A 25179-nucleotide genomic window follows, 5' to 3' on the forward strand; every position below is an offset into this window, starting at 1 on the left:
CCATCCCCCACTTTAGACCACTGAAACAGGTAGGACCGAGTGCAAACTTTTGATGCCTCAATGGCTGCAGTTATATGTGCACCTAGGAATTGAACCCAGGTTTCCACATAGCGGACAAGGATTCTACCACTGAACCATAATAGCAGGTAAACTATGAAAGAACCTTTTAGACATCAAGCAACTCTGGGATGAAAGACAATTGAGTTTAGGCAAACTGGAGTGTTATCTTAGACAGCTGTTCGGTAGTGTTCGGACAGACTATTAGGGGACTTGCAATCAGTCCACATCTTAGATATAATTGGGAATCCAGTGAGTTTGGAATAGGATCATAAAAAAATTAGGTTGAAAGAAACTTGAGGAAATCTTCTATTCCAGAAGTGCTCAACCCTGACCTGCAGGCTAGATTCAGCCCATGGCCTCATGCCATCCAGCTCACAGGACTCCCCATGGGTCTGGAAATTTGGTTGCAGAAGAATGATGTCACCACTTCCCTACTGCCAAATTTCTGGACCCACAGGGATCCCCAGACCCTGCCTACTGGATTGGGTGCCTGATCCAAGCACACAGGGTGGAGCTGGGGTGGCACTGGGCCCTAGGAACTGATCCTGGCATGTGGAGAGCTAGGAGGGGATGGTGCCAAGCCCCTGGGACCCACTTCTAGTGCACTGGGGCAGGAGAGGGTGGTGATTCCCCAGGAAACAGCCCAAGTGTGCTGGGATACGAGAGGGTGGTGCCACGCCCCCCCCAGAGACCAATCCTGGAGCATGGGGGTGGGAGAGGGTGGTGCTAAGCCCCAGGTTCCAATCTTGGCTTGCAGGGCTCAATCTGGGCCCATCTCACTCATCTGGGGCCAAACAGTTGAGCATCACTAATCTAGTCCAACCTCTGTCTAAGCTACCCCACACAAAAATGGTCTAAACTATACTGAAAAACTTCTAATGACAGAAAACCCACAACCTCTATAAGTATTTTTTTCCTAGTGCTTAGTTGCCCTTATAGTTGAAAAGTTTTTTCTAATATCTAAATCAAGTATCTCTTGTTGACATTTAAGGCTATTATGTGTTGTCCTGTCTTCTGTAGACACATAACAAGCATTTACCATCCTCTTTATAACAATTCTTTATGGATGTGAAGACCTACCAAACTCCTTCTCAATCCCTGCACTAAATACCACCAGTTCTTCCAATGTTTTCTCATGTAATGCTTTTGAGAGTTTTAATAATTTGTGCTGCTCTCCTCTGGACTATAAAGTCTTTCCAATTTGTCAACATTTTTCTGGAAGTGTGGCTGCCCAGAACTGGATATAGTATTTCAAATCAAGTGAATGAATATAGTTTCCACTAACTTGCATATGACACTCCTGATAATATAACTCAACACGCTTTGCCTTTTTTTTTTTTTAAAAAAATCAATATTATAGTGTTGACTTATATTCATTTTGTGATCCTATTCTGCTCTACTGCATCCTAGTCAGTTATACCCATTTTGTATACATGCATTTTATGTGTAATGCTTTGTGCTTGTCCTCATCAAATATCCAATTTGTTGTTTTAGAACAGGGGTTGGCAGCCCACAGTAGGCATGCCAAAGCACAGCACGCGATGCCACTTTGCTCAGCACGCCACAGCTGGCCCAGGCTCTGGGCAGCTGCCCCTGGCCACAGAGCCCAGGCTGCTTGCAGCAGGTGGTTGGGCAGCTGCAAGCAACCCGAGCTCTGTGGCCAACAGCAACTGCCCAGAGCCCAGGCTGGGTCTGTCAGGCATCTTGAAGGCTGCAAACAAACTGCACTGGTGTCTGAAGCCCCAGCACCAGCTCTGTGGCAGTGGCAGCTACATGCATTCCTTGGGGGAATGGCAGGTAACAGACTGGGTTAGCCTGACCTTGGCCCCTCCCCTGCTGTCCACCCATTGGTACATGTGCACCTACCATCAGGAATGAGGATCAGGCCCCTTGCAGCTCCCTACCATCTGCCCTTGGCATGCCAAGTCCAGGCATGGGTCAAGGTTGGGGTGTTTTTGGCACTCTTGACGAAAATATTGCTGACCCATTTTAAAACATTTTCCCAGTTCATCAAGGTCATTTTTAATCGCAATCCTTTCCACTATAGTCCTCTATAGTTTCAACTACCCCATTCAAGTTAGTGTCATCTGCAAATTTAATCAATTAACACTGCATCCTATTCTCCAACTTATTAGTGGAGATAATGACCAATATTAGAAGCAGAACAAACTGCTGGGGAACCCCACTTGATACAGGTTTCCCTTGCTTTATGCGGGTTCTGTATGTGTGAATTCACTCTTATGCGACGACCCTTTTTATACCAAAAATTCATTATATGTGAGGTAAATTCACTCTTACGCAACCAGTGTGGTGGAAGCCTGCAGTCAGCTGCTTTGTGTGGTGCATTTTGAGAGTGACGCACAACAAAATATAGTCTCCCGTGTGGATCTGTGCTCTTCACTCATTGTCTGCGACGTGTTTCTGTAGTTGCCATCTCCATTACAATAGAGCCCTGTGCTTGTATGTTCTGTCTGTTGTTTGTGAGTGGCAAAATTGTCTTGTAAAAGTGGTGGAAATGGGTCTGGGTGTCAATACAGTTGAGGTCTTGGAACATATCCGCATTTGTTACATTGTAAAGTGGGTTCCCTTTATGCAAATTAAAGTTATGCACCGTTTTCCAGGAATGCATGTACAGCGAGGGAAACCTGTACCTCATCCTAGTCTGATATTGAGTCACTGATGACTGACTGGTCAATGAGAATAATTATGCAACTAGTTATATACCCACCTTAAAGTAGTTTCAATATTTGGAAAAACAGTGGCAAAAGTCTCACTCAAGCCAAGGTATATCATATACTTTACTATTCTCCCATTCATAAAACCTGATAATTAGTCACAGAAGGAATTCAGGTTGTTTAGGTCTGGCTTGCTCTTGATAATCCCATGGTGGCTGTTTCTTGCCACCCTGTAATCTCTAGATGCTTACAAAATCAATTATTTTGTGATATACTTCAGTATATTTTAAGGCACTAGACTCGTCAATCTAATTCCTTGAACCCTTCTCGCTCCCTCCCTTTTAAAAAACGGATATTATATTTGCTTCCCCCCCCGCACCCCATCTCAGCTCAGCACCATGAGTTCTCACAGATAACAGCCAACAACTCTACAGTTAGGTAAGCCAATTCCTTGGGTATTCTAAGATAAATCTGATCAGGACCTGCAACAGAGCTAGAGAGACATTTGCCTGATTCTTGAATCTCTTCATGCTATATAACTCCTTTATATCAGGAACTTTGGTACCAAAGGCAGGTAGCCAGCAGTATCAGTACTAGTACTGTCAATATCAAAGACGCCAGTACTAAGCTGCATTACTAGTATCAGACAATGCTTTATGGTCTGAGTAGACAGGTATCGATGTTTTGTAACTGCTGCCCAAATGTTCCACAAGAACCATTTTGGGTCTTGCCATACAATCTTCAAATGATTCTTTGGGGTATAATCCCTGAGGAGAGCTCTCTTTCATTTTCTAAGAGAAAAGAGATGTTTTACTGGGAATAGAGACGATGTTCTAATCTTACCACTAATGACTAACAAATATCTATTAACACTAACTATATATACAAAAATGATAAAAAGCTGTTTTATACTTGCAACATGAAACTACAGCTGTTGAGAAGGAACTGTTGACCTTTATGTTAAGTAATGTAAGCCCTCTTTTGAGGAGGGAGATAATAGTGGCCTCTGTGTTCTGAGATGTGTTCCTCTGGCATCCTTTGCTGAGGTTCCCATCTGCAGATATAATGAAGATCCAATGCCTTTTCACTTTTAATCTCTAAATTTGGATAAGACCTCCCTAATAAGCTGGCCATCTATTACAAATGTTTAGGATTTTAAGATGTAGAATCCTAAATTGTAAGACGCTTATTTGTTTAGATCACATAAATATATCTATACGTATAAATATACATAGTGTTATTCTTTTTTTTGGTACCAGCAGTCAATCTGAGAATTCTAATAATCTACTTCTACATTCACTCCATTTGAGGATTTATTTTTCTGGGAACAGGGTCTATCAAAGTAACCACCAGACTCCTAAATTTCCTCCACAGGTAAACAGAACTGAGGAGTAGATGGAGACATGACACTTTCTATGCTTTCTGTTACAAAAAGGAAGACACTCAAGATGCAGAAATTACTCTCTATGAGTGGAGCTAACCAGAAAAATCTACGTGAGTATATAAAACTCTCACCAGAAGAATCCACACAAGTGCACACAACTCACATGCACCAATGGTGGAGTGCACATTGGCAAGTACTCATAGAAAAACTGTATATTCCTGAATTCTAATTCCAGCCCAGGCACCAACTTGCTGTGTGGTTGTTTTTTTCCCCACTTCACACCTGTATCTTTGGTTGACTTTTAAAAATAATTAAGAATGTATTTCACAAGAATGTTGTTAGCCTAGCTAGAGCTGACTGGAATTTTTTCAGTGGAACATTTTTCTACTTGAAATTGCATGCCATCAAAAACAGAAATTTCCAAGAAAAAAAATCTATTATTGAAACACGTCATTTGGGAAAATAACTGAAAAGAAGTCTGCAAAAGACAGAAGTGTTTCACTTCAAATGCTAATATGATAATCTTAAAAAAACATTTTACAGGAAACTTTTAATCCATGTCAATATCAAAGCAAAATAATTGTTACAGAACAATTAAAAAAACTGAAATGTATTTTGTCAAATTAAATGAATTGGATTTTAGAATCAGAACATTTCCTAAAAATGAAAAAAAATGCAGTTTCCACACATCTTGCCAGAACTATGTTACGTTAGCACAATATAATACACTATATGTAATGAGTGCTAAGTAGTAGTCTTAGCTGTTCAAACTAAGCTTTCAGTCTTAAATACTTATATCAATTTTAAAATTTTATAAATCAATGTAATGACATATTACTAGTACGTATCAAGTAGAAAGCAATTTTCTCTGTTACTTAGTAATGATTAAGTAAACACAATGGAATCTAATTGCACATTTCCATCTAAATTGCATTACATAAAGATACAGTTATAAAAAAATAGCTACCTTACGCATACTGTCAAATTTCAGCAAAGAATAACTCACATCTTTAGCCTATATACAGTTCAAGTAGGTTTAATTTACATTTGCTTTGGTTTAAGTATGTGATTACCAGATATAAATAAACATATGTAGGCAAGACAGCACGTTTTTAAAATACATCATGTATTACAGTTCAAAATATGGAATTTCTGATCTGCACAAATATATGTTATAGTTCACAAATACCATGTCACTCGAAAGTTGACGGTTATGCACTGTTTTGTCAAAGTTGTATATTCTACTATAGTTGTCTGCCATCAAAGCGTGCAGTAAACAAAAAATTCTCTGTAATCACAAAGCTCTTACCAGTTTTCTCCGAAGTTCTGAGAAATACCATATCAGATGGGATTCGTTGATTCTGGGGGAAAAAGCATATTTTGTGTGTTTGTAAATAAAAAATTCATTGCAATCAAATGTCCAGTAAGAACAGCAACTAAAGGTCACACACGGATTGAAACTCAATTAAAAGAGGATTTATCAAAGTACTTTACATTCAGCATTTGCAATTCAGAAATCAATATTTTAGAAAAATTATACAATAAGCAAACAACAGTTAAGCCTTTCAGATTCTCCCTGTAAGTGAATCATATAAATGCATGAAGAATTGAAACAAGGAGTATTTTCTTGATTTATTGTTTTCAGTCAGGAAAAAAAATGAAATGTTAAACTAACTCTAACTCAAAAGCAAGAAAAGAAAGAATGTTAGTAAGCCAAATCCTCACCCTTTACTTGCTTTGTGTAAGTACAGATAATAAACTGATTGGTGCAACTTAAAGTACCTGTCTTGGTATTTACTAATCATGCATCCTAAGTATTTATGGACTTCCCCCCTCTCTAACTTTAGGATGCAGAGAAGTACTATCGTTCACAATTTCGACATGCACAATTTGTCTTCGCCCAAAAAGAAATGAAGAAAAAAGAAAAAGAAGATAAATTCTGTTCTAAACAGACTAAGTTTTAATTAGGTCCTCAATATGAAGAAAGAACTTTCTAAGCACTTTTTAAAAACCCTGTTATTGCCTTTTATTACAACAGGTATTCCAACTACTGAAATCTCCAGATTCCACAAAAGATGTCCGTCTTCCATGATGCAATTATGCACAGTCAATAATGAAAATCTGAAGCATAATGGAAAACTGGACTGAGAAAAGTAAAATTGATATGGAACACTGTGGCAGGGCACTGTGGGTGCCTGCCACTTCAAGGGCCAAGCCAAGCAGTCAGTAGGTGCTTAATTCTGGCAGCCATTTCAGATCCATGGCTGCCTATATAAACAGGGCATTTTGCTGCTGGCAGCAAGCAGTAACATTGCCTGGCTGCAAAGCTGCTTGGAACATCCTGGAGGTAAGGGAAGGAGCTGTAGGGGATGGCTTGGAGGCTCCTGGTCCTGGGCATGACCTAAAACTGCACCCTACCGAGAGTGGGTGGCCTGGTGGGGCTCTCAATGGTGAGGGAGCCCTCAGGAAATGCCAGGCCATTTACCACCCTGGTGAAAGGTGAGTAGGGGGCACCTTAACCCCAGCCCTCACCTTCAGGTGCACCAGTTTCCATTACCATCACAGCAGGGTAGGCCAGGTAAGCTTCTGGAGGCACCTGAGCCTGCTGGGGGAGTGACCCCGCAGAGTCAGGCACACTTCCAGGAGCACCTGAGCCAGGAATGGGAGACCCCGATCCTTAAATGCAGGCAGGAGGCAAAAACCCCAGTGAGGTACTTGACTAGTCAATGCTGGGGCCAGGATCAAAGGGTCAAAAGAGCCAGGGGCCCACCCTGAGGGATGCCCATGAACAGCAAGGAAGCTCGGGGTCCTGACTGGGCCTGAGATGGGGCCAGGGCTTACGGAAGCCGAAGGTCCCCACAGGCAGGCGGCATTCCCAGAGGCAGGTGGGAAGCTAGCCCTGTGGCTAGCCAGGGATATCCACTTCGCCACAAACACAAATACTACAAAAGATTTTAACTAGATGGTAAAGGAATTAAAAATTTAAGAAATGTTCAGGGTGAGGGAAAAAGAAGGAGTAATGAGGAGATGGGAACAGATGTAAAATAGTAGGCCTGTATGAATAGGCAGCTATTCGATTCGGCTTTGGATCCAGCCGATTTGGATGCCAGCAATCCAATCCGGAGCTCTGGATCAGTTTTCTGCTTTGATTCAGCTGAATCAGCTCTGAAGCTTTGGAGCCGCTTTGGAGAGCTGGCCATAGGGTATAATGGAGAATCAATGAAATAGCTATAACTTTCTCGTTTTTTTGTCTGATTTGGACAAAACATACAGGGATGGGTGCCCCCACTGAGGCCAGAAAGCCTGCCAAGTTTCAAGGAGATATGTGCAGGGGTATAGGGGAAACTGCACTTTAAGCTGCTGACAGGCAAAATTCATGACATAGATGATCCTGTGTGTGTTAAGGTGCAGCGGGGTGAAAACTACAGGCCTGCTAGCCCGTGTTGAGGCCACAAAGCCTGCCAGCTGTTAAGGAGATAGGTGCAGGGATCTGGGGCCGTGCACCTCTAGCTGCTGACAGACAAAACTTGTAACACGGGTGCTTTGTGCTGACAAAGTTATAGATATTTCATTGATTCCCCATTATACTCTATGGCCGAATGGGCTCCAAACCTTTTCCGAAGTGATTCAGAAAGCCTAAAGCTTCCAGCAATTCAATTCGGATTCATAGATTCAGCCTCTGAATTGTCTCTGAATCCGAGTCATGATCTGAAGCTTTGCACAACCCTAATAAATAGTTCCCTGCTGAATTTTTTAGGCCAGGGGTCAGCAACGTTTTTGGGCAGCGTGCCAAAAACACCAACAACCTCGACTTATAAGATATTGACATGCCAAGGGCAGAGGGGCTGCAAGGGACCCGATCCTTGTTGTGGCAGCACAGCCCCAGCCTCTTCCCCACAATGTGCCCCGAGGTGTGCATGCCAAACAAAATGCCTTTACGTGCCACACACTGACACCCATTCCGGGGTTTGCCTGCTTCTGTTTTAGGCTAATGTTCCATATAGCACACATAGTCTTTAATATAAAAATCAGCACACACTAACCCCCATCCCTCCCCTTCAATAAAAACTCCCAAACAAACCAAGAAGCAAAACATCATCCAGAAGCTAACTTCAGCTGCTAAAGATACTTCTGTGGGCAATAGCTTCATTAATTTGGTGCATTAAAACAAATGTTTATTTCTACTATTGCAATTCATTTGCCACTCGTACACTATGTAGGACAGCGGTGCTCAACCTATCTAGCTCTATACACCAAATGAGTTGCATGGGGCTGGTCCATGAGCTGGATTCCACACAGGGTTGGCACAGGGAAAGTCCACAGGTGTAATCTGGCATCCAGAGCCAAGACAGCATGCTGGATCCAGCAGCAGAGTGACCTTAATCGTTGGCACAATCTAGTATATGGGGCTGTGTCATCTGGTCCGCAGGGCTCCCCACAGGTCTGAAAACTTAGCAGTGGGGTGACTGGTGACAGTATTAATTACTGTGGGGAGCCAGGGTAACTTATATTGCCATGGCTCCCCTGCCACCAAATTTTCAGACCTAGAAGGAGCCTCATGGACTAGATGACTATGGTTGCCAGATCCAGCCCACAGGTTGTAGGTTGAGCACCATGATTGAGAGTATTACGTTTTGAATAAACACACTACTTATATAGCAAGAACTCTCCATCTACCTAACAAATTCATCAGTTTTTCCCTTTCCAGATTGCAACAAATCAACCTTCATGAGAGACCACATCAGCACACTATACACAAAAGACCTTTGTTTAAAAAAAAATTGGGGGAATTGAAAGGAGAAAGTAAACAGATAACACACTAGTCTTAATGTTGGATGCACTTCAGACACAAGTACCTATCAGAGTAAGAAACTTCAATAGATATTTGCATTTTTTAAACTTCTGGGTGGAAATAGTAGTCATATAAAGTATAAGAATTAAAACACTGTCTCATGCCAGGCAAAACACATAGTGTATCCACCAAGTTCTGCAATTCACACTTTATTCATGTTTCTATGCAAAATTAATTCAGTACCAAATCCAGTTCAGGCTCTGCTTTGCATAGAATCTTCCAACTTTATGCCAAACTGAATACTAATTTTGGGCATAAATAAAACCAAGATGTGACAAAACTTCAAAATTGAGCTCAGCTTGCTAAAATACAGAAGGCTGGCACATCAACCTACCACGTAATCATCATTCTGCAAGATCTTCAGTCCACTGCCTGGCAATTATTAAACATTTTTAGGTTATGCTGTAACTGGATCCCAGTTTTGGTTGAGAACTACCATGATACAAACAGTATCTTTAGAAGACAGTGTATCCTTTTATGTTTCAAATTTAAGTCTTACATGAACTTCAATATATTACAATAGCACAGTTTTGAATCCATGTATGTCCAAGCAATACTGTAGATTAAAGTTGTCAGCACAAACCGCTCCCCCCCAGCCAAAACAAAACAAATCCCACAAACAAAATCCTTCCACAAAGTCTTCTTTTAGGGTCATCAGAATTAGAGAGAAGAATGTGTCCATGTTCATAGACACTATATGATTCTTGTCTCCATAGCCAGAGGTATAAAACTTCTATGATCTGGGAATCAGCACCCATAATCTTTCTTGCTTTAGTCCATTTCTATTTCTATTCTTTAATAAATAATGATGTACTCTTTAGTCACTGTGCATCATACAAAATCATAGGAACAACCACATTACTCACAACGCCAGATTAGCAGTAAGGCTATACGAAGCTTCAGGTACTGATTCGATTCAGAGGAGATTTTGTCCTATTCAGTGGTTGAATCTCCGAATTTGAATGGAGTCAGGAGACTGGTTAAAAGGCCTGAAAATCAATTTGAAGCTCTCCAAATCAGTTCGGAAAACATTTGGAGAGCTTCAGTGATTCGGGCAGTCCCCACTGGCTGCAGCAGGGAGCTAGACCTGAACTCCATATTGGTAAGTAGGGGAGGAAGGGGACCATGGAGGGACCCCTACCAGGCTCCATCCCCTGCCTACTCCCCCAGCCCTCCTGACCCCTGCCTGCTCTCCCAGCTCCCCCCCTGCCCATGGCTGCTCCACCCAGCACCAGCTCCAGCTCCAGCTCCCGACTTTAAAAAAAAGCCCCCACTCACTGGCTGCTGCCAGGTGGGGAAGGGGGCAATCTCCACTGCTCCACACTGCGCAGGGGGCTCTGTCATGAACCCCCCCAAACCCTGCCCATTCTCCCAGCCCCGCCCCTCCCCCCATGGCTGCCCCACCTGGACCCAGCTCCTGGCCCTTTAAAAAAAAAAAGCCCTAATTCACCGACTGCTGCAGCTGCCTCAGCATGCTTGTGACAGAGCCCCCCACGCCGCACGGGGCAGTGGGGGAACAGCAGGGATTGCCCCCCTGCATAGCAGCAGCCAGTGAGCACTTTGTTTTTTTTCCTCCTGAGGGCGAGCACTTTGCATTTGAGGCAAAAGGCAACTTCAAAATGAAATAAGTATTTCCTTAAATAATAATAACAATTCAACAGATGTCTTGTCTTCATATAGACTAGCTTATACATTTTTAGAACTTCTTTGTCAACTCTGACATGATTTCATTAAACATCTCAGGTTACTAGCATGATGCCTAAAAACTTCCAGTGGCTTGTAATCAAGTTAAAAACTTGACTTAAAGACCAACATTTGGTCAAAGCAATCTAGCCACTAGTTAAAGAACTAAAGAGACACCTCAAAAACCACAACTTGTCAGTTTGTATAAATTCTACAAAATTGTTATCACCTTCCATGAAGAAAACTTCATTATAAAGAAATCATGCCTATTAGCTCAAGTGAAATATACTTGAGCAGGATGGAAAAAATTAGTCATGTACTATACTTAATTGTAACACTATCAACATAAGCTTCTCATTTTAACATTTAAAAACATGCTTCTTATTATCTGTCCTGTCCTATTTTGTTAAGGCCAGGGTCTGTTTGTTTGGATTTTTCTTTTCCTGGTTTCACTCAACTTATTCTTTCCCCCCAGTCCCTCACCTTTCAGAGCCTGAATAACCCACATGTGAGGATAAACAGAAGTTTTTTTTTCAAATTAGCAAGCAAAACAGGGACAAGAGGTTGTCCCCTTAAGGGGAAAGAGGAATAATGCAGCACAAGTACTACTCTTTAACAGAAGAAAAGAAAAGGAGAGACTAGACAGGAAAGGACTATTTCTCTTTAGCCAACGGGCAATTGAGAGGTATAAGTGGTATTTCTTCTTCATTTGGAGTAGAGGGATAGGGGTGTAGCTGAAAAGCTACAGGAATCATATGAAATATTTTCCCTGTTGCCACATTTCCCCTGTTCCCAGGTGCCCAGGAGGACTGGCAGCTTCTAAAGAGCACAGTATTGGAAGCCCAACAAGAAACTATCCCAACACAATTAAAGCACAAGAATGGCAAGAGACCAACATAGCTGCACAAAATGCCTCAAGTGCAGAAGGGAAGCAGATAGGCAATGGAAGAATGGGCAGGTCACCAAGGAAGCATACCAGGAAGTAGCAAGAACCATCAGGGACAAAAATCAGGAAGGCAAAGATAAAGAATGAGCTGCACCTAGCAGAAGAGGCCAAGGACAAGAAGGGGTTTTATAGGCCCATTGGCCAGAAAAGAAGGACCAAGGAAGTTGTGGGTCTTCCATTAACAAGCCAGGGGGGACTCCTAACTGAAGATATAAAGAAGGCAGAGCTACTCAACAGCTACTTTGCCTCAGTCTTCATAAAAAAAAAAAATTAAGCTGCAGCCAGAGACCTAATAGGGATTACTCAGAAGGGGACAAACTGAGTGAGAAAATAACAAGAGGCAGTCAAAGGTTTTGTTGGGTCTGAATGAACTCAAGTCAGCAGAGCCTGAGGATTTGTCCCTGGGTCCTGAAGGAACTGGCAGAAGAGACCTTGGAGCCCTTGGCACTAGGTCTTCATGAAGTCATGGGAGACAGATCAGATACCAGAGGACTAAAAAGGGGACAATGTAGTGCCCTTATTTAAAAAAGGCACGAAGGAGGACCTGGGGAACTACAGACTAGTTAGCTTCACCTCAGTACCTGGGAAGCTACTGAAGCATATCCTAAGGAAGGCTATTTGCAAAAATCTGGATGAGAAAAGGCTGATCAAAAGCAGCCAGTATGGTTTTATGAAAACAAATTGTGTCAAACAAACCTGATCTCCTTTAACCAAGTAACTACTTCGGTGGATGAAGGAAATGTTGTGCATCTTGGGGATCAGCAACCCCCGGTACACATGCCAGAGAATGGCATGTGAAGTCATTTTCCTTGGCATGCCACAGCCAACCCAGACTCTGGACACCTTCTGGCAGCAGCTGAAGGTGTTGGCAGCAGCCTGGGTTGGCTGCAGCTGGGAGGCTGCAAACAGCTGCATGGGGCTACACAGCCCCACCACCAGTTCTGAGGCTGTGCACACACTTCTGGGTGCATGGCTGGGAAGGGCTTAGGGCAGCACAACCCTGGCTCCTCCCCCATCATCTGCCCAGAGGCATGTGTAAAAAGCTGCCGCTACCATGGACCCAATGCCAGAGCTGCAGAGCCCAGCACAGCTGTTTGCAGCCTTCTAGTCATTTTCTACTGGTGTTCAGAGCCTGGGCCAGCTGTGAAAGGCAGCCAGGAGGCTGCAAACAGCTGCCCTGGGCTCGAGCCTCAGCACTGGTCTGTGGCAGCAGCAGGTGCACATGCAGCTCACAGAGCATGACTCGGGAGGTAATACTGCCTCCCACTCTGCGCTGGTTAGGCCTCATCTTGAGTACTGTGTGCAGTTCCAGGCTCCACATTTTTAAAAGGATGTGGAGAAGTTAGAGGGTCCAGAGACAGGCAACAAAGATAATCCAGGACTGGGAAGACAAGTCATATGAGGAAAGGCTGAAGGAGCTAGGCATGGTCAGCTTGTGGAAAAGGCGTTTAAGAGGGGACATGATAGCAGCCTTCAGACTGTCATAAGGAGGAGGAAAAGCACCTTTTCTCTCTTGCTACAGTTGTATTCTTGTTTCATAGTTTCTAGGGTCGGAAGGGACCTGAGCAGATCATCTAGTCCGACCCTCTGCCATGGCAGGAAAAAATACTGGGGTCAAACGACCCCAGCAAGATGTTCATCTAACCTCCTCTTAAACACCCCCAGGGTAGGAGCCTGCACCACTTCTCTTGGAAGCTGGTTCCAGACCCTAGCCGCCCTGACCGTGAAGTAGCGCCTCCTGATATCTAACCTAAATCTACCCTCTGCCAGCTTGTGACCGTTATTCCTGGTCACTCCTGGCAGTGCTCGGGGGAACAGTGACTCCCCCAATGCCTGCTGATCCCCCCTAACTAGTTTACAACAGGCCACAAGATCCCCCCTCAGCCTTCTCTTTTGGAGGCTGAACAGGTTCAGGTCCCGTAGCCTCTTCTCATAGGGCCTGCCCTGCTGCCCTCTGATCATACGAGTGGCCCTCCTCTGGACCCTCTCCATGCTGTCGACATCCCTCTTGAAGTGCGGCGCCCAGAACTGGACGCAGTACTCCAGTTGCGGCCTGACCAGTGCCGCATAGAGGGGGAGGATCACCTCTTTGGACCTGCTTGAGATGCATCTGTGGATGCATGACAAGGTGCGGCTGGCCTTCCTAACTGCTTCCCCACACTGCCGGCCCATGTTCATCTTGGAATCAGGGGACCCCAAGATCCTTTTCCGCCTCCGTGCTGACAAGAGGGGAGTTCCCCAACCTGTAGGTATGGTGCCGGTTGTTCCTCACCAGGTGCATCACTTGGCACTTGCCTGTGTTGAAACCCATCCTATTCTCGTCTACCCTTGTAACCTGTCTAGGTCTGATTGTAGCCTGTTGCATCCTTCCAGTGTGCCCATGTTCCCCCCACATCTTAGTGTCATCAGCAAATTTGAACAGGGTGCTTTTTACCCCCTCGTCCAAATCACTGATGAAGATGTTGAACAGTGCAAGCCCAAGGACCGAGTCCTGCGGAACCCCACTGCCCACATCCTTCCAGGTTGAGAAGGACCCATCCACTACCACCCTCTGGGTGCGGCCCTCCAGCCAGTTGGCGACCCATTTGACTGTGTGGGTGTCTACACCACAGCCCCCCAGTTTCTTAACAAGAACGGGGTGAGGGACAGTGTCGAAAGCCTTCCGGAAGTCCAGGAAGACTATATCCACTGCTACCCCTGCATCTGGTGATCTGATCATAAAAGGCCACCAGGTTGGTCTGACAGGACCTGCCACTGATGAACCCATGTTGGTTGCCCCTAAGCATGCAGTCCCCTGCTGGCCCCTCCTGGATGTGTGCCAGCATAATTTTCTCAAACAGCTTGCCTAGGATCGAGGTAAGACTAACCGGCCTATAGTTTCCCAGGTCCTCCTTCCTGCCTTTTTTAAAGATGGGGACCACGTTGGCCCTCTTCCAGTCCTCCGGTACCTCACCAGAGCACCACGAGTGCTTGTAAAGCCATGCCAGGGGACTTGCAATGACCTCGGCCAGTTCCTTTAGAACTCTACGGTGGAGATCCGGACCGGCTGACTTGAATACGTCCAACCCCTCCAGAAGCTCCCTAACTAAATCCTTCCTGTTGATCCTTCCAGTCAAGGGAACAGGCCCAAGGAGCAGGTGCATCCTGAAGAACAACAACTGGCTTCGCAGGTGGTGTCACCAGCAGGGCTTTGGCTTCTTTGACCATGGGATGTTGTTCCAAGAAGGACTGCTGACAAGAGATGGGGTCTACCCGATGAAGATAGGGAAGACCGTCTTCACAGACAGGCTTAATAATCTAGTGAGGAGGACTTTAGACTAGGTTTGCCAGGGGATGGAGACCAAAGCCCTGAGGTAAGCAGGGAAGCAGAAGACCTGGAGGAAGAGCAAGCAGGAGGGGGCAACAGGAGAAGTGCTCTCATACTTCCTGAGAAATCAGGGCAATAAACTACTTACCTCAGGTGCCTGTACACAAATGCATGGAGACAGGGAAACAAACAGGAAGAAGTCTTTGCACAGTCACGGAACTATGATGTGATTGGAATAACAGAGACCTAGTGGGATAGCTCGCAGGACTGAAGCACCGCCATGAATGGGTACAAACTGTTCAGGAAAGACAGGCAGGAGAGAAGAGGAAAGGGAGCTGAACTTTATGTAAAAGAGCCATATGATTGCTCAGAGCTCCAGTATGAAACTGAAGAAAGGTCTGTTGAGTGTCTCTGAGTTATGGTCAAGGAGGAAAGCAACAAAGGTGATGTTGTGGTGGGGGTCTGCTATAGACCACCAGACCAGGAGGAAGTGGTGGATGAAACTTTCTTCAAACAGCTAGCAAAAGTTTCCAGATCACAGGCCTTGGTTCTCATGGGGGAACTTCAGTCACCCTGATACCTGCTGGGAGAGCAATACAGCAGTGCACAGGCAATCCAGGATGTTTTTGGAGAGTACTGGGGACAACTTCCTGGTGCCAGTGCTGAAGTGGCCAGCTAGGGGCCATGCTCTTCTTGACTTGCTGCTCACAAACAGGGAAGAATTTGTGGGGAATGTAGATGGCAACTTGGGCAGCAGTGACCATGAGATGATTTAGTTTAGGATCCGGAGGAAAGGAATGAAGGAGAGTAGCAGGGTAAGGACCCTGGACTTCAGAAAAGCAGACTAAGACTCACTTGGGGAACTCATGGACAGAATCCCCGGGAAACCAGTCTGAGGGGAAGAGGAGTCCAGGAGAGCAGGCTGTACTTTAAAGAAGCCTTACTGAGAGTGCAAGAACAAACCATCCTGATGCACAGGGAGACTCCCAAGCAAGTATAGAAGAACAGCAGCTTGGTTTAGCAGGGAACTCTTCAGTAAACTAAATCACAAAAAGGAAGCTTATAAGTGAAAACTTCGACAAATAACTATGGAAGAATATAAGAGCACTGGTTGGACATGCAGGGATGAAGTCAGGAAGGCCAAAGCACAACTGGAGTTGCAGCTAGCAAGAGATGCAAAGGGTAACAAGAAGGGTTTCTACAACTATGCTGGCAGCAAGACGAGGATCAGGGAAAGTGTGGGTCCATTACTGAATGGAGGAGGGAACCTTGTGACAGAGAATGCAGAAAAGGCTGAAGTGCTTAATGTCATTTGCATCTTTGGTTACCAATTAGATTTGGAGGAGATTACGCCTGATTCAGCAGCCGAACCTCCAAATCTGAATTAAATCAGGAGACCCGTTAATCTCTCCGAATTGAAAATCGGAAGCCTCCTAATCGATTTGGAGAGATTCGATGATTCAGCCATAGACACAGCTTTATATGTTTTTTCTACATACCTCAAGGTACCAGGCACAGCTTGTGAATGCTGAGACGGTGAGCAGATGGAGAGTCCCAAGGGACCAGGGTGGCAGGGGTTCCCCCACACGCTCAGTGGCAGACCTGGAAGTGGACTAGAAGCAAGTCCAGTCCACTTCCAGGTCCACCCCCCACCTCCGGCTCAGCAACTAGTGCCTCCTGGGCCTGTGAGGGGCACCCAGAGTCTCCCCATGGCCAATCACTGAGAGCTGAACACTAGGACCCTGTTTACATCTAACAGATACAAAAGAGACACAGGCTATTTAATTTTATGTCAGAAAGGTTAAAGAGAAAGAGGCAATAGCTCTTCTTTTATCCTGATATCATCTAGAAATATAGGTATCTGGAACTAGGAAAGTGTAGGCAGTCTAGAAAATTACATACTGAAAGAAATCTAGCCATGTGCTTACCTATGCACATACCCTCTTGAAAGCCACAGTACTTGCTAACACATGGCACTTGATGCCTAAACGCTTCAAATGGACAATGGAATGACCACACACTACCTGTAGCATCTCTTTGCAAAGAAAGAGAAAGAATCAAGTTAAATATCTACTACATACAGCAAAAACACACTTAAATACACAACAATATATTAACTGATCCAAACATCCTTTCTTTGCTATTATATCAAAGGGGAAATGTTACATAACTAATTAAAAAAAAACAAACACATGCACTTCACTTCATTTTACCAACTTTACTCATTCAGAAAAAATATACCTTCTTTAACTGTATGGCTCCTTGTACGTGTGCAGCACAATAGGACCTAATGCAGAAGCAAGCAATTATTTCAGCTAGAGGGCTGCTTGATCAATGTTGGTGAGCTGTCGAGGGCCGCATGGGTAGTCCCCCTGCCCCTTGATAGCTGTTCCGCCCCCTGGTTGCCATCTTCGGACCAAAAGCTCTGTCCCTACCCCAACCTCTGCCACCAGGAGTCCCTCCCCTTCCCCCCGAATATACTTCTTGGGAAGGGAGGGTTTCCATCTTGGAACTATGAAAAACACAAAATCGTACGCTAAAAGTCAAACACCTACTATAACATATTTTAATTTTATTACAAAAAATATTTTTTTCGTTATTTGTGTTTGCGTAGTGTATACAGAAGTAACTGCATAATAACTAAAAACTAACGTCTTACTCTTGTAGCGTATGTGTGTATGGGGGGGACAGGGTGTGGGATGTGTGCATGTATAGTGGGGTGTGCGCGCACATATGGTGTGTGTGTGGGGTGGGTTTGGGGGCAAAAAGTTATGTTGGGGGTGTGTGGATGGGGAAAGGATTAGGGGGCAGGGTGTGGATGTGTGACTTTGTGGGGTGTGAGGGATCATGGTGGGATGTGGGGACCACCCACACCCTCCCCCAGTGGTACACAGCCCCCACCTGCAGCAGCAGGAGCACCAGCAGATGGTAGGTGCTTATGCCCAATGCAGATGCATCTGCCCAGCAGCATGCAACTCCAGCCAGCGCTACATGCAGGGGTGAGGAGTGCAGCCTGGCTGGGCAACCTCTATCACAGGGGCTGCATGCGGTGCACATGCAGCCCCCAGCACTTGCATGCCACTGGAGAGAAGTACCAATTGCTGCAGCTGACGGCCCCCCCCCCCGCTCCAATCTGCTGTGCAGGTCCTAGGACTCCACAGGGCAGCAGTGAGCTTCCCTCCAGTGCTGCGTGAATGTCAGGGGCTGCACATGTGTCATGCAGGGCCCCCATGATAGAGTCAGCCTGGCTGAGCTGTGCTCCTTGCCCCTGTGTGTAGAACTGGCTGGAGCTGCGCGCCGCTGGGCAGCAATGCCTGCACCGGACATGAATGCCCCTGCCTGCTGGTGCTCCTGCTACTGGTGGTGGGAGCTGTGTGCCATAAGCAGGGGGAGAGTGTGGGGAGGTCCCCATGCTCTGCTCTGATCCCTCACACCCACACCGCACTGCTACCAGCCCAAGCCCCATGCTCCCTGCCCCCGCCCAGCTGCAGTTCCCACCACCCCCACTGCTTCCCCATCTGCGGCCCAGAGCAAGTGGGATGCCAAGGAAGCATATTAGATCCCCTAGGACCTGCAGCAGTGGCAGCACCAGCCCCACTCAGAAGCTGCATGCTGGCCAGGCCAGACCCTTCCGCCCAGGAGGATGGGAGCGAGGTATGTTAGGGGCTGTGTATATAGGTGGGTAGCTCGCTCTCACCCTTGTGGGCAGAAGGGCTGGGCAGGATACAATTAATTGGTGGATGCCAGCAGGTGGGATGAAGGTGCCTGGTGTGTCAGATCTGGCCTGTGGGCCATATTTTGCCTGCCCAGCTGTAATGTGTGAACCTCACAATTGAACCTCCTGCCATGGCACATGTGCATAGCAGAAGGCATGACTGAGATCAAGGATTAGGAACACATCACATATTATTGCTGGTGCAGGAGGAGCCCAGTCCTGGCAAGAAGCAAACTCCTGCAGCTGGGAGCCCCCCTTCATCTGAGAGGCTCCAAACTACAGGGGCACCCCACACATCCCTATAGCTGGGCCAGGGGTGGGCAATTATTTCAGCTGGAGGGCCACTTAATGAGTTTTGGTGGGTTGTAGAGGGCCACAAGGGTAGCCCCACTCCCAGCCAGGTACCACAAGCCCTGGTTGCAATCTTGGGACTGGAAGTCCCACTCCTAATCCCTAGCCACCACTAGACATCCCCTCTGCTTACCCCCAGAAGAACTCCTTTTGTGGGGAAGGGGGTTGCCAACTTGGAATTAGAAAAAAAAACCCAAATCATCAGGTGAAAGTCTAACATCTACTATAACATATTTTAACTTTATTACCAAAAACATTTTTGTCATGATTTGTGTTTGTGTAGTGCATATAGAGGTGACTGCATAATAGCTCATATAGGGTGGGTGTGTGAGGTTTGGGGGGAACCCTCCCACTCTCCCTCCTGTGGTACACAGCCCCGTCACTGGCCGCAGCAGCAGGCTCTCAAGGTGCTCATGGCCCAAATAGGCGCTGCTGTGCAGTGGCAGCAAGGAGCAGGGCCAGGTCAGCTCCCCGCATGCACATGCAGCCCCCGGAGGAAAACCCCACACAATGGAGCCAGCTGCCTTCTCTACTCCTTGCCACCATGGAAGTAGGGGGCGGGGCTCCCTGCCACTTCTGGTGTAGTCCTGGCACCTACACATGGCAGTAGGGAGGTGGAAAGACAGCCAGCTCCATTGCTCAGTGCTTCCCCCCAGTTGCACACTAGTTCCAGGAGCTGCACATGTGCCGTGGGGAGCCCTAGGCGATAGAGGTGGCTGTGCTCCTTGCTGCCATGTACAACTCTGGCTGGAGCCACATGTCACTGGGCAGCAGCATCTGCACATGCCACAGGCACCCTGAGGGCCCGCCACCTGCTTCTGCCACCAGTGCTGGCGTCTGTGTGCCACTGGGAGGAATTGTGGGGGGGTCCCCACACCCCACACCCTCCTTCACACCCACCCACCTGAAGTCCACACTGACGCTGTCCCCCTAGGCACAAACTCTGTGCTCCCACTAGCCTCAGCCCCATGCTCCCTGCCCAGCTGCAGCTCCTCCCCCACCCCACTCCCCAGTTGCTGCCTGGAGCAAGCACTGCAGCAGGGAGACTAGGAGGAGCCACAGAACACCAGGGAAGCTGAACAGGTCCTCGAGCAGCTGCAGAAGCAGCAACAGCCCCACCCAGAAGCTGCATGTTGGCTGGGTTGGGCCCTCCCACGCACAAGGGCAGGAATGGGGCACGCAGGCTGGGTAGGGTACAATTAATTGGTGGGCACCTACAGGCTGGATGAAAGTGCCTGGCATGCCAGATTTTGCCCACCCCTGGGCAGAGAGAGGCATGCCATGATCAGCCAGGCCCGGGGAGGTGTGAAACCTTCCAGAGTTGGCAGATTGTGGCTGCCACAATCTCCAAGCCCTGGGGGTATGGGAAACCCCCAGCACTGGAATATCAATGTTAATTTATATAAACTCCATCTGCACCCCCCTAGCCCAGTTTCCTTGATAAGCCTTTATTCCCCCCACCCCTCCTGAACCCACAGAAATATTAGTGTAAATCTTTGTCACGTGAAGCTTTCTTTCATTTCCTTAGAATAAGATGAACGCTATTGGTAGTTAATATTGATTCCTGAGGTATCATCATTGGCATCTGAGTTAACACCCATTGAAAAGGGGCAGTTCGTATTATGATCCATTGTTACAGGGTCTTCATGAAATGAGAAGACAATGAATGGGCTGTCCCTGGATCACATTCTGTATGTGATAACTGCAACCCTAAAAGCTACCTGAGAGACTGAGACTTGGAAAAACAGACTGCTCTTGTCTCCTCCCTCCTTTGACCCCTCATCCCAGTTAAGGGATGCTCCATATTTTTGGAACTGCTGTTTTAAAAGCACAAGATAGTGAAGTTCATCCTCAATTCAGTATTCATCAGGTTTCTTCATCTTTGAAAAAGTCTATGAAAATTCACCTATTCCATAATTATATTAAGCCACAATGACTGAGTAGCGTTTTTTTCTTACTGATCTGCAGCCTGCATTCAACTACCCTGGGATCATGGATTCTGTTCAGTTGGACAGACCTCCCTTATTGAGAAGCATTACATATATTTAAATGCATTGTTAATAATAAATAAGATACACATTGGCATAAACAAAGTGTTAAGTTTCTTTCAAGATGGGAGAGAGAAGTCTATATCTTCAGAAAAATGTGTAATGTGTTGAACAGTTTAAACCTCTGGAGCAGCATTTTGCTTTTAAAAGCCAGCAGTATTTTCTTCTACTAAAAAGTGACTTTTCCTCCTACTATATTAAATGCATTAGCAACTTTTCAGCTGAGGAAACATTAATAGATGTATTACTCAGAGCTAGACTGTTTTAAGCATAATGCAGCCACTTAGATCTACTTTGAAATTAATCAAGCCTGTAAAACCAGAGGCTGTTCAAGGCTTAAATATAGAAAAAGCTTTTCACTTAAGTTGTTAGTACTTGTGATGCAGCCACTAGTTAACATATGGATCTACATCTCAAATGACTCATTAATTTTACTGTAGAAATGCTGTTGATGCATCTTCCAGTCAAATACAATGTTAACTCGCCTTTATGCCATTACAGTGAGCAATTGAACACTTCACTGCCGACTAGTTCTTTGGCTTAAAAGTCATACTCTGAAATTGAAAACTGCTTACTTCAACAAAATATACTTCTCAATAACAGGCAAAACATTTAAATTTCAGTAGTCTGAAAGCCAAGTAAAAATCAATTAGATTTTACCTCTAATAAATAAAAAGCTTTGATACTAACTGCTGAAGTAAAATATATTCAACAGATAAATGTATTACACTATAACACAACATTACTCTTAATAATTATTATTTCAGTAGAGGCACCCATAGGCAGGTAAAAAAAAAAGGAGTGGTATATATGCAGCATAATTTGAAAAGATTAAGCCACATAACTCTTAGTATCCTTGAGGCACTATGGTTAAAATCTCTGCCACAAAGAAAACATATAAATAATAATATTATATAGAAACACACATGTATACACATACTTCTCATGTGCTTAAATCTCAGGAACATTTCTTCATGGTAAAGACTGAATTATTTTAGAAACAATGGCTACCTAATAAAAGTCTGGTCATGTTAGGTGCAATTCCACTGAAGTGAACTCAGGGAGAGAGGTGCATGCATTTCATCTCACAGGATTAAACCTTAATGCAGGAAATTAACATAGTTACAAACCTAGTGAGTTCTTAAACTTTGTGGAAGACAGTAATTTATAGGCTGTAATGTTTTTTTTAAATAAATTTCGTGATGAAAGATAAGCTTATGTAAATAGAATTTTTGAAGAAGTTATCTTTACAAAAACACCTCTCCCGTGCTGATGTGTTTACACCATGGTCAGCAATGTTTTGTGGTGATGGGCTGGAATGGTCCAGCTCAGTCTGAGTCTGGCCAGCACTAAAACCAGGATGCCAGTGCCAGCACTCCACTCCAGTACCATCTCTCCTTGCTGCCTGGTTGCAGCACCATTTAACTGGCATGGAAAAACCATCACTATAGAATGCTACAGAAGCCTTAGCTCTGTGGGCTGGATTCAATGTCTCCATGAGTCAAAGGCAGCTAACCCCTGGGGTAAACCACTGGAAGGCAGTAGTTATTGAGTCCTTTTTTGCAGAAACAAAATTTCAAAACTATAATTCAAAATCACATAAACAGTTCAAGCTGTAAGTCAACAACAATAGCTTTCACTTTCATAGGAATCCACATAAAAACATTCCAAAGTGAGAAAGGCGGGTGAGCTTAGAGTTGTGACAACAATCCAGGGAAGAACAGAATATTGTTACACTGCAGTCTGTGACGTGTGTGTGTGAGAGACGTGTGTGTGTGTGTAAGCTATCCCAAGTAATATTAGGTAGAGTAGTCTCAGCAGCACAGAAGTCTACACAGGAATGCAGGAAGCTGGCTAAGTACTCTGAATTAACCTACAAGGAACTATGTGCCACTTAGTTACATTGATAGGCCTATGTGGACTAGTGACTTTAGGCATTTTTACATGTGTGGGTCCCCCCCCCCCACATGCTGCAAGAGCCACTCTAATTAAAGCCCCTGGAGCATCTTGTGTTTTGGTGTCCCTGCACTTCAAAAATGGTGGTGGGGGCTCTTTATCTAAAGCTTGTTGAACAAGTTTTAGTTGAAGCACCCCCACTGCCATTCTGAAGTGCAGGGATGCTGATACACAAGATGAAGAGGCTGGCTGGAGTGTGGACTTGATTAATCAAGTCTGCTCTGACACACTGTAATTACAGCATGTTGGAGCAGCCTCCTGGCTCATTGTATAGACACCCTTTAAAGCGAGACTGTCTCATTGTATTGATTAAATAAACTTCTAACTCTCATATGACTGCTGTCAGTACAAAGCCCGCATGTCTTCACCATCCTGAGATGTGCTAGGCAATGGCATATCACACCCAATTCAAGTGCTACTTCACTGGTACATACCCAGAGCTGTCCTTATGTAACTACATAACTATTTAGGAGGCTATAAGCAGGTTGCTTAGCCTGCTGGTACTGTGTGATATATACATTAGCTTTTATAAATATCAGGAGCCTCTCTCTCTTTCTCTCTCAGAAGGTTTGGAGTCCAAAAAAGCCTTTAGATATTCAAGATTCTAAGTCAAATCAAATATGCACTTCCTACTGTTTATTTTCAAGCTCTAAGGGAAGACCTAGTAACTGAATACTTGAACAACTGACTAAATCTCTCATGAAAAATGACATGTGAGAAAGCTGGAGGTGTAGGTGGTAATACCTTCAGATTTTAACTACTCCACTACCTCTGTCACATACTGAGCTAAAACATTGAAGGCCAAAAAGAGGTACTTCTTACCAGTTGTAGTCACTGATATATTCAATTTTCATTTGGTTGGCTTACCAAAATATTGAAATAAATATTTTAAATTGAGACCAGTCAAATCAACTGAATTCTGAGCTATACATTTTTAAGAAAGGGCTATTTTTTTCTTGAACATGAAAAGGAAAAAACGAAGGAAGGAGACAACAATTCCTAATACAGTATTGAAAGAAAGAAAATAATTTCTACCTCTTAACACTTTCCTCATAAGAATAAATGTAGTAGAGAAAGGAGAAGCTGAAATGGAATGAACAGAAACCAAATCCGGAGGCTGGTCTTAGACTCCTTTATCAGATGTAAATCTACCCAGGAAGGAAGAGTATTTCCCATAAAGTTTTTTAAAGAAGTATAGTCATCCTTAAGGTTTAACGCCTTGCTAAACTAGCATTGTCACTTGCCAATTTAAGCAGAAGCAGGTGTAAGCTTTAACTGTTGATACCTTTTTCTGCATGTCAGAAGAAGTGTTAGAAAAAAGTCATCTTCTGGTAACTGGAAGTTAGATTTCTAACATTAACTTGCCTAAGAAAGGCTCAAGACAGATCTTCCCTCTGACAAAAAAAACTTTGGCTACCTTTTGAAGTCCCAGTACCTTCTTAAGGGGTAGCTCCAACAAAATGAACTGGCTTAGGGTACAGACACTCCAGCTGTTTAATTAAGGGAATTTTTCCCTTACACAAAGCAGAGCTTGAATTTAGGTCTGTCATCCTCAATTAGTTTCCCTATAAACACTTACCAAAACAAGAATAACAATTAAAAAAAAATGAATGAAAAATTTGATTTAAAGCTTTAAGGCTAGCAGGGAAGTACCTAAGTTCATATATTCTGAACTCTAACAGCCCAATGACTTTCACTCAGTAAGTCTTTCATTAAAAGGAAATAAAATTAATAAAAATAAAAATATTTATATGAATGTAATCACATTCATAGAAAAAGAATTTGCATTAGTCAAAGAAAAATGAAGTAAATAAACAATATCAGTAAGTAGTTAGTATTTCAATGTATTTTTTCCTGGGTTTTAAAAGATACAGTGAGCATAAGTGTTAACTGTTGACATCTTTAGTCGCTAAATATATATTTATAAAAAGCATCAACCTTTTCCACTATGAGGAGGTCTCCAACTTGTATGTCTGAACTCTTAACTTGCACTTTACCTTAAAGAAAAGAAGAAGTTTAATCAACTTAAGCAAACAATAATACCATCACAAGAATACAAACTTTAAGATACTACTATTATTTTGGGAGAACAATGTTATAACTCCCCATTTAAATGATCCCATTAAAAAGGGTAATCAAAAGTAGTTATAAACTGTTTTAATTTCTCACTGAATTATTCATCCTAACAACATATGCAAAATG

At 44.4% G+C, this 25179-nt stretch overlaps 1 protein-coding gene across 2 annotated transcripts in view; it reads right to left on the reverse strand.

Moving 5' to 3' along the window:
- ATP9B (ATPase phospholipid transporting 9B) overlaps positions 1–25179 on the reverse strand; it is a 327984-nt gene that overhangs the window by 213186 nt on the left and 89619 nt on the right. For both annotated transcript variants that reach the window (XM_090039540.1, XM_090039541.1), the window contains exons 6-7: positions 24916–24974; positions 5429–5480 (exon numbers count right to left, since the gene is read on the reverse strand). In XM_090039540.1, coding sequence (XP_089895666.1) covers positions 5429–5480; positions 24916–24974 — 111 coding nt within the window. The remainder of the gene's footprint in view (positions 1–5428; positions 5481–24915; positions 24975–25179) is intronic.

Source organism: Crocodylus siamensis, chromosome 3, assembly GCF_052110815.1.
Source record: "Crocodylus siamensis isolate JL-2025a chromosome 3, ASM5211081v1, whole genome shotgun sequence".
Classification (NCBI taxonomy): domain Eukaryota; kingdom Metazoa; phylum Chordata; order Crocodylia; family Crocodylidae; genus Crocodylus; species Crocodylus siamensis.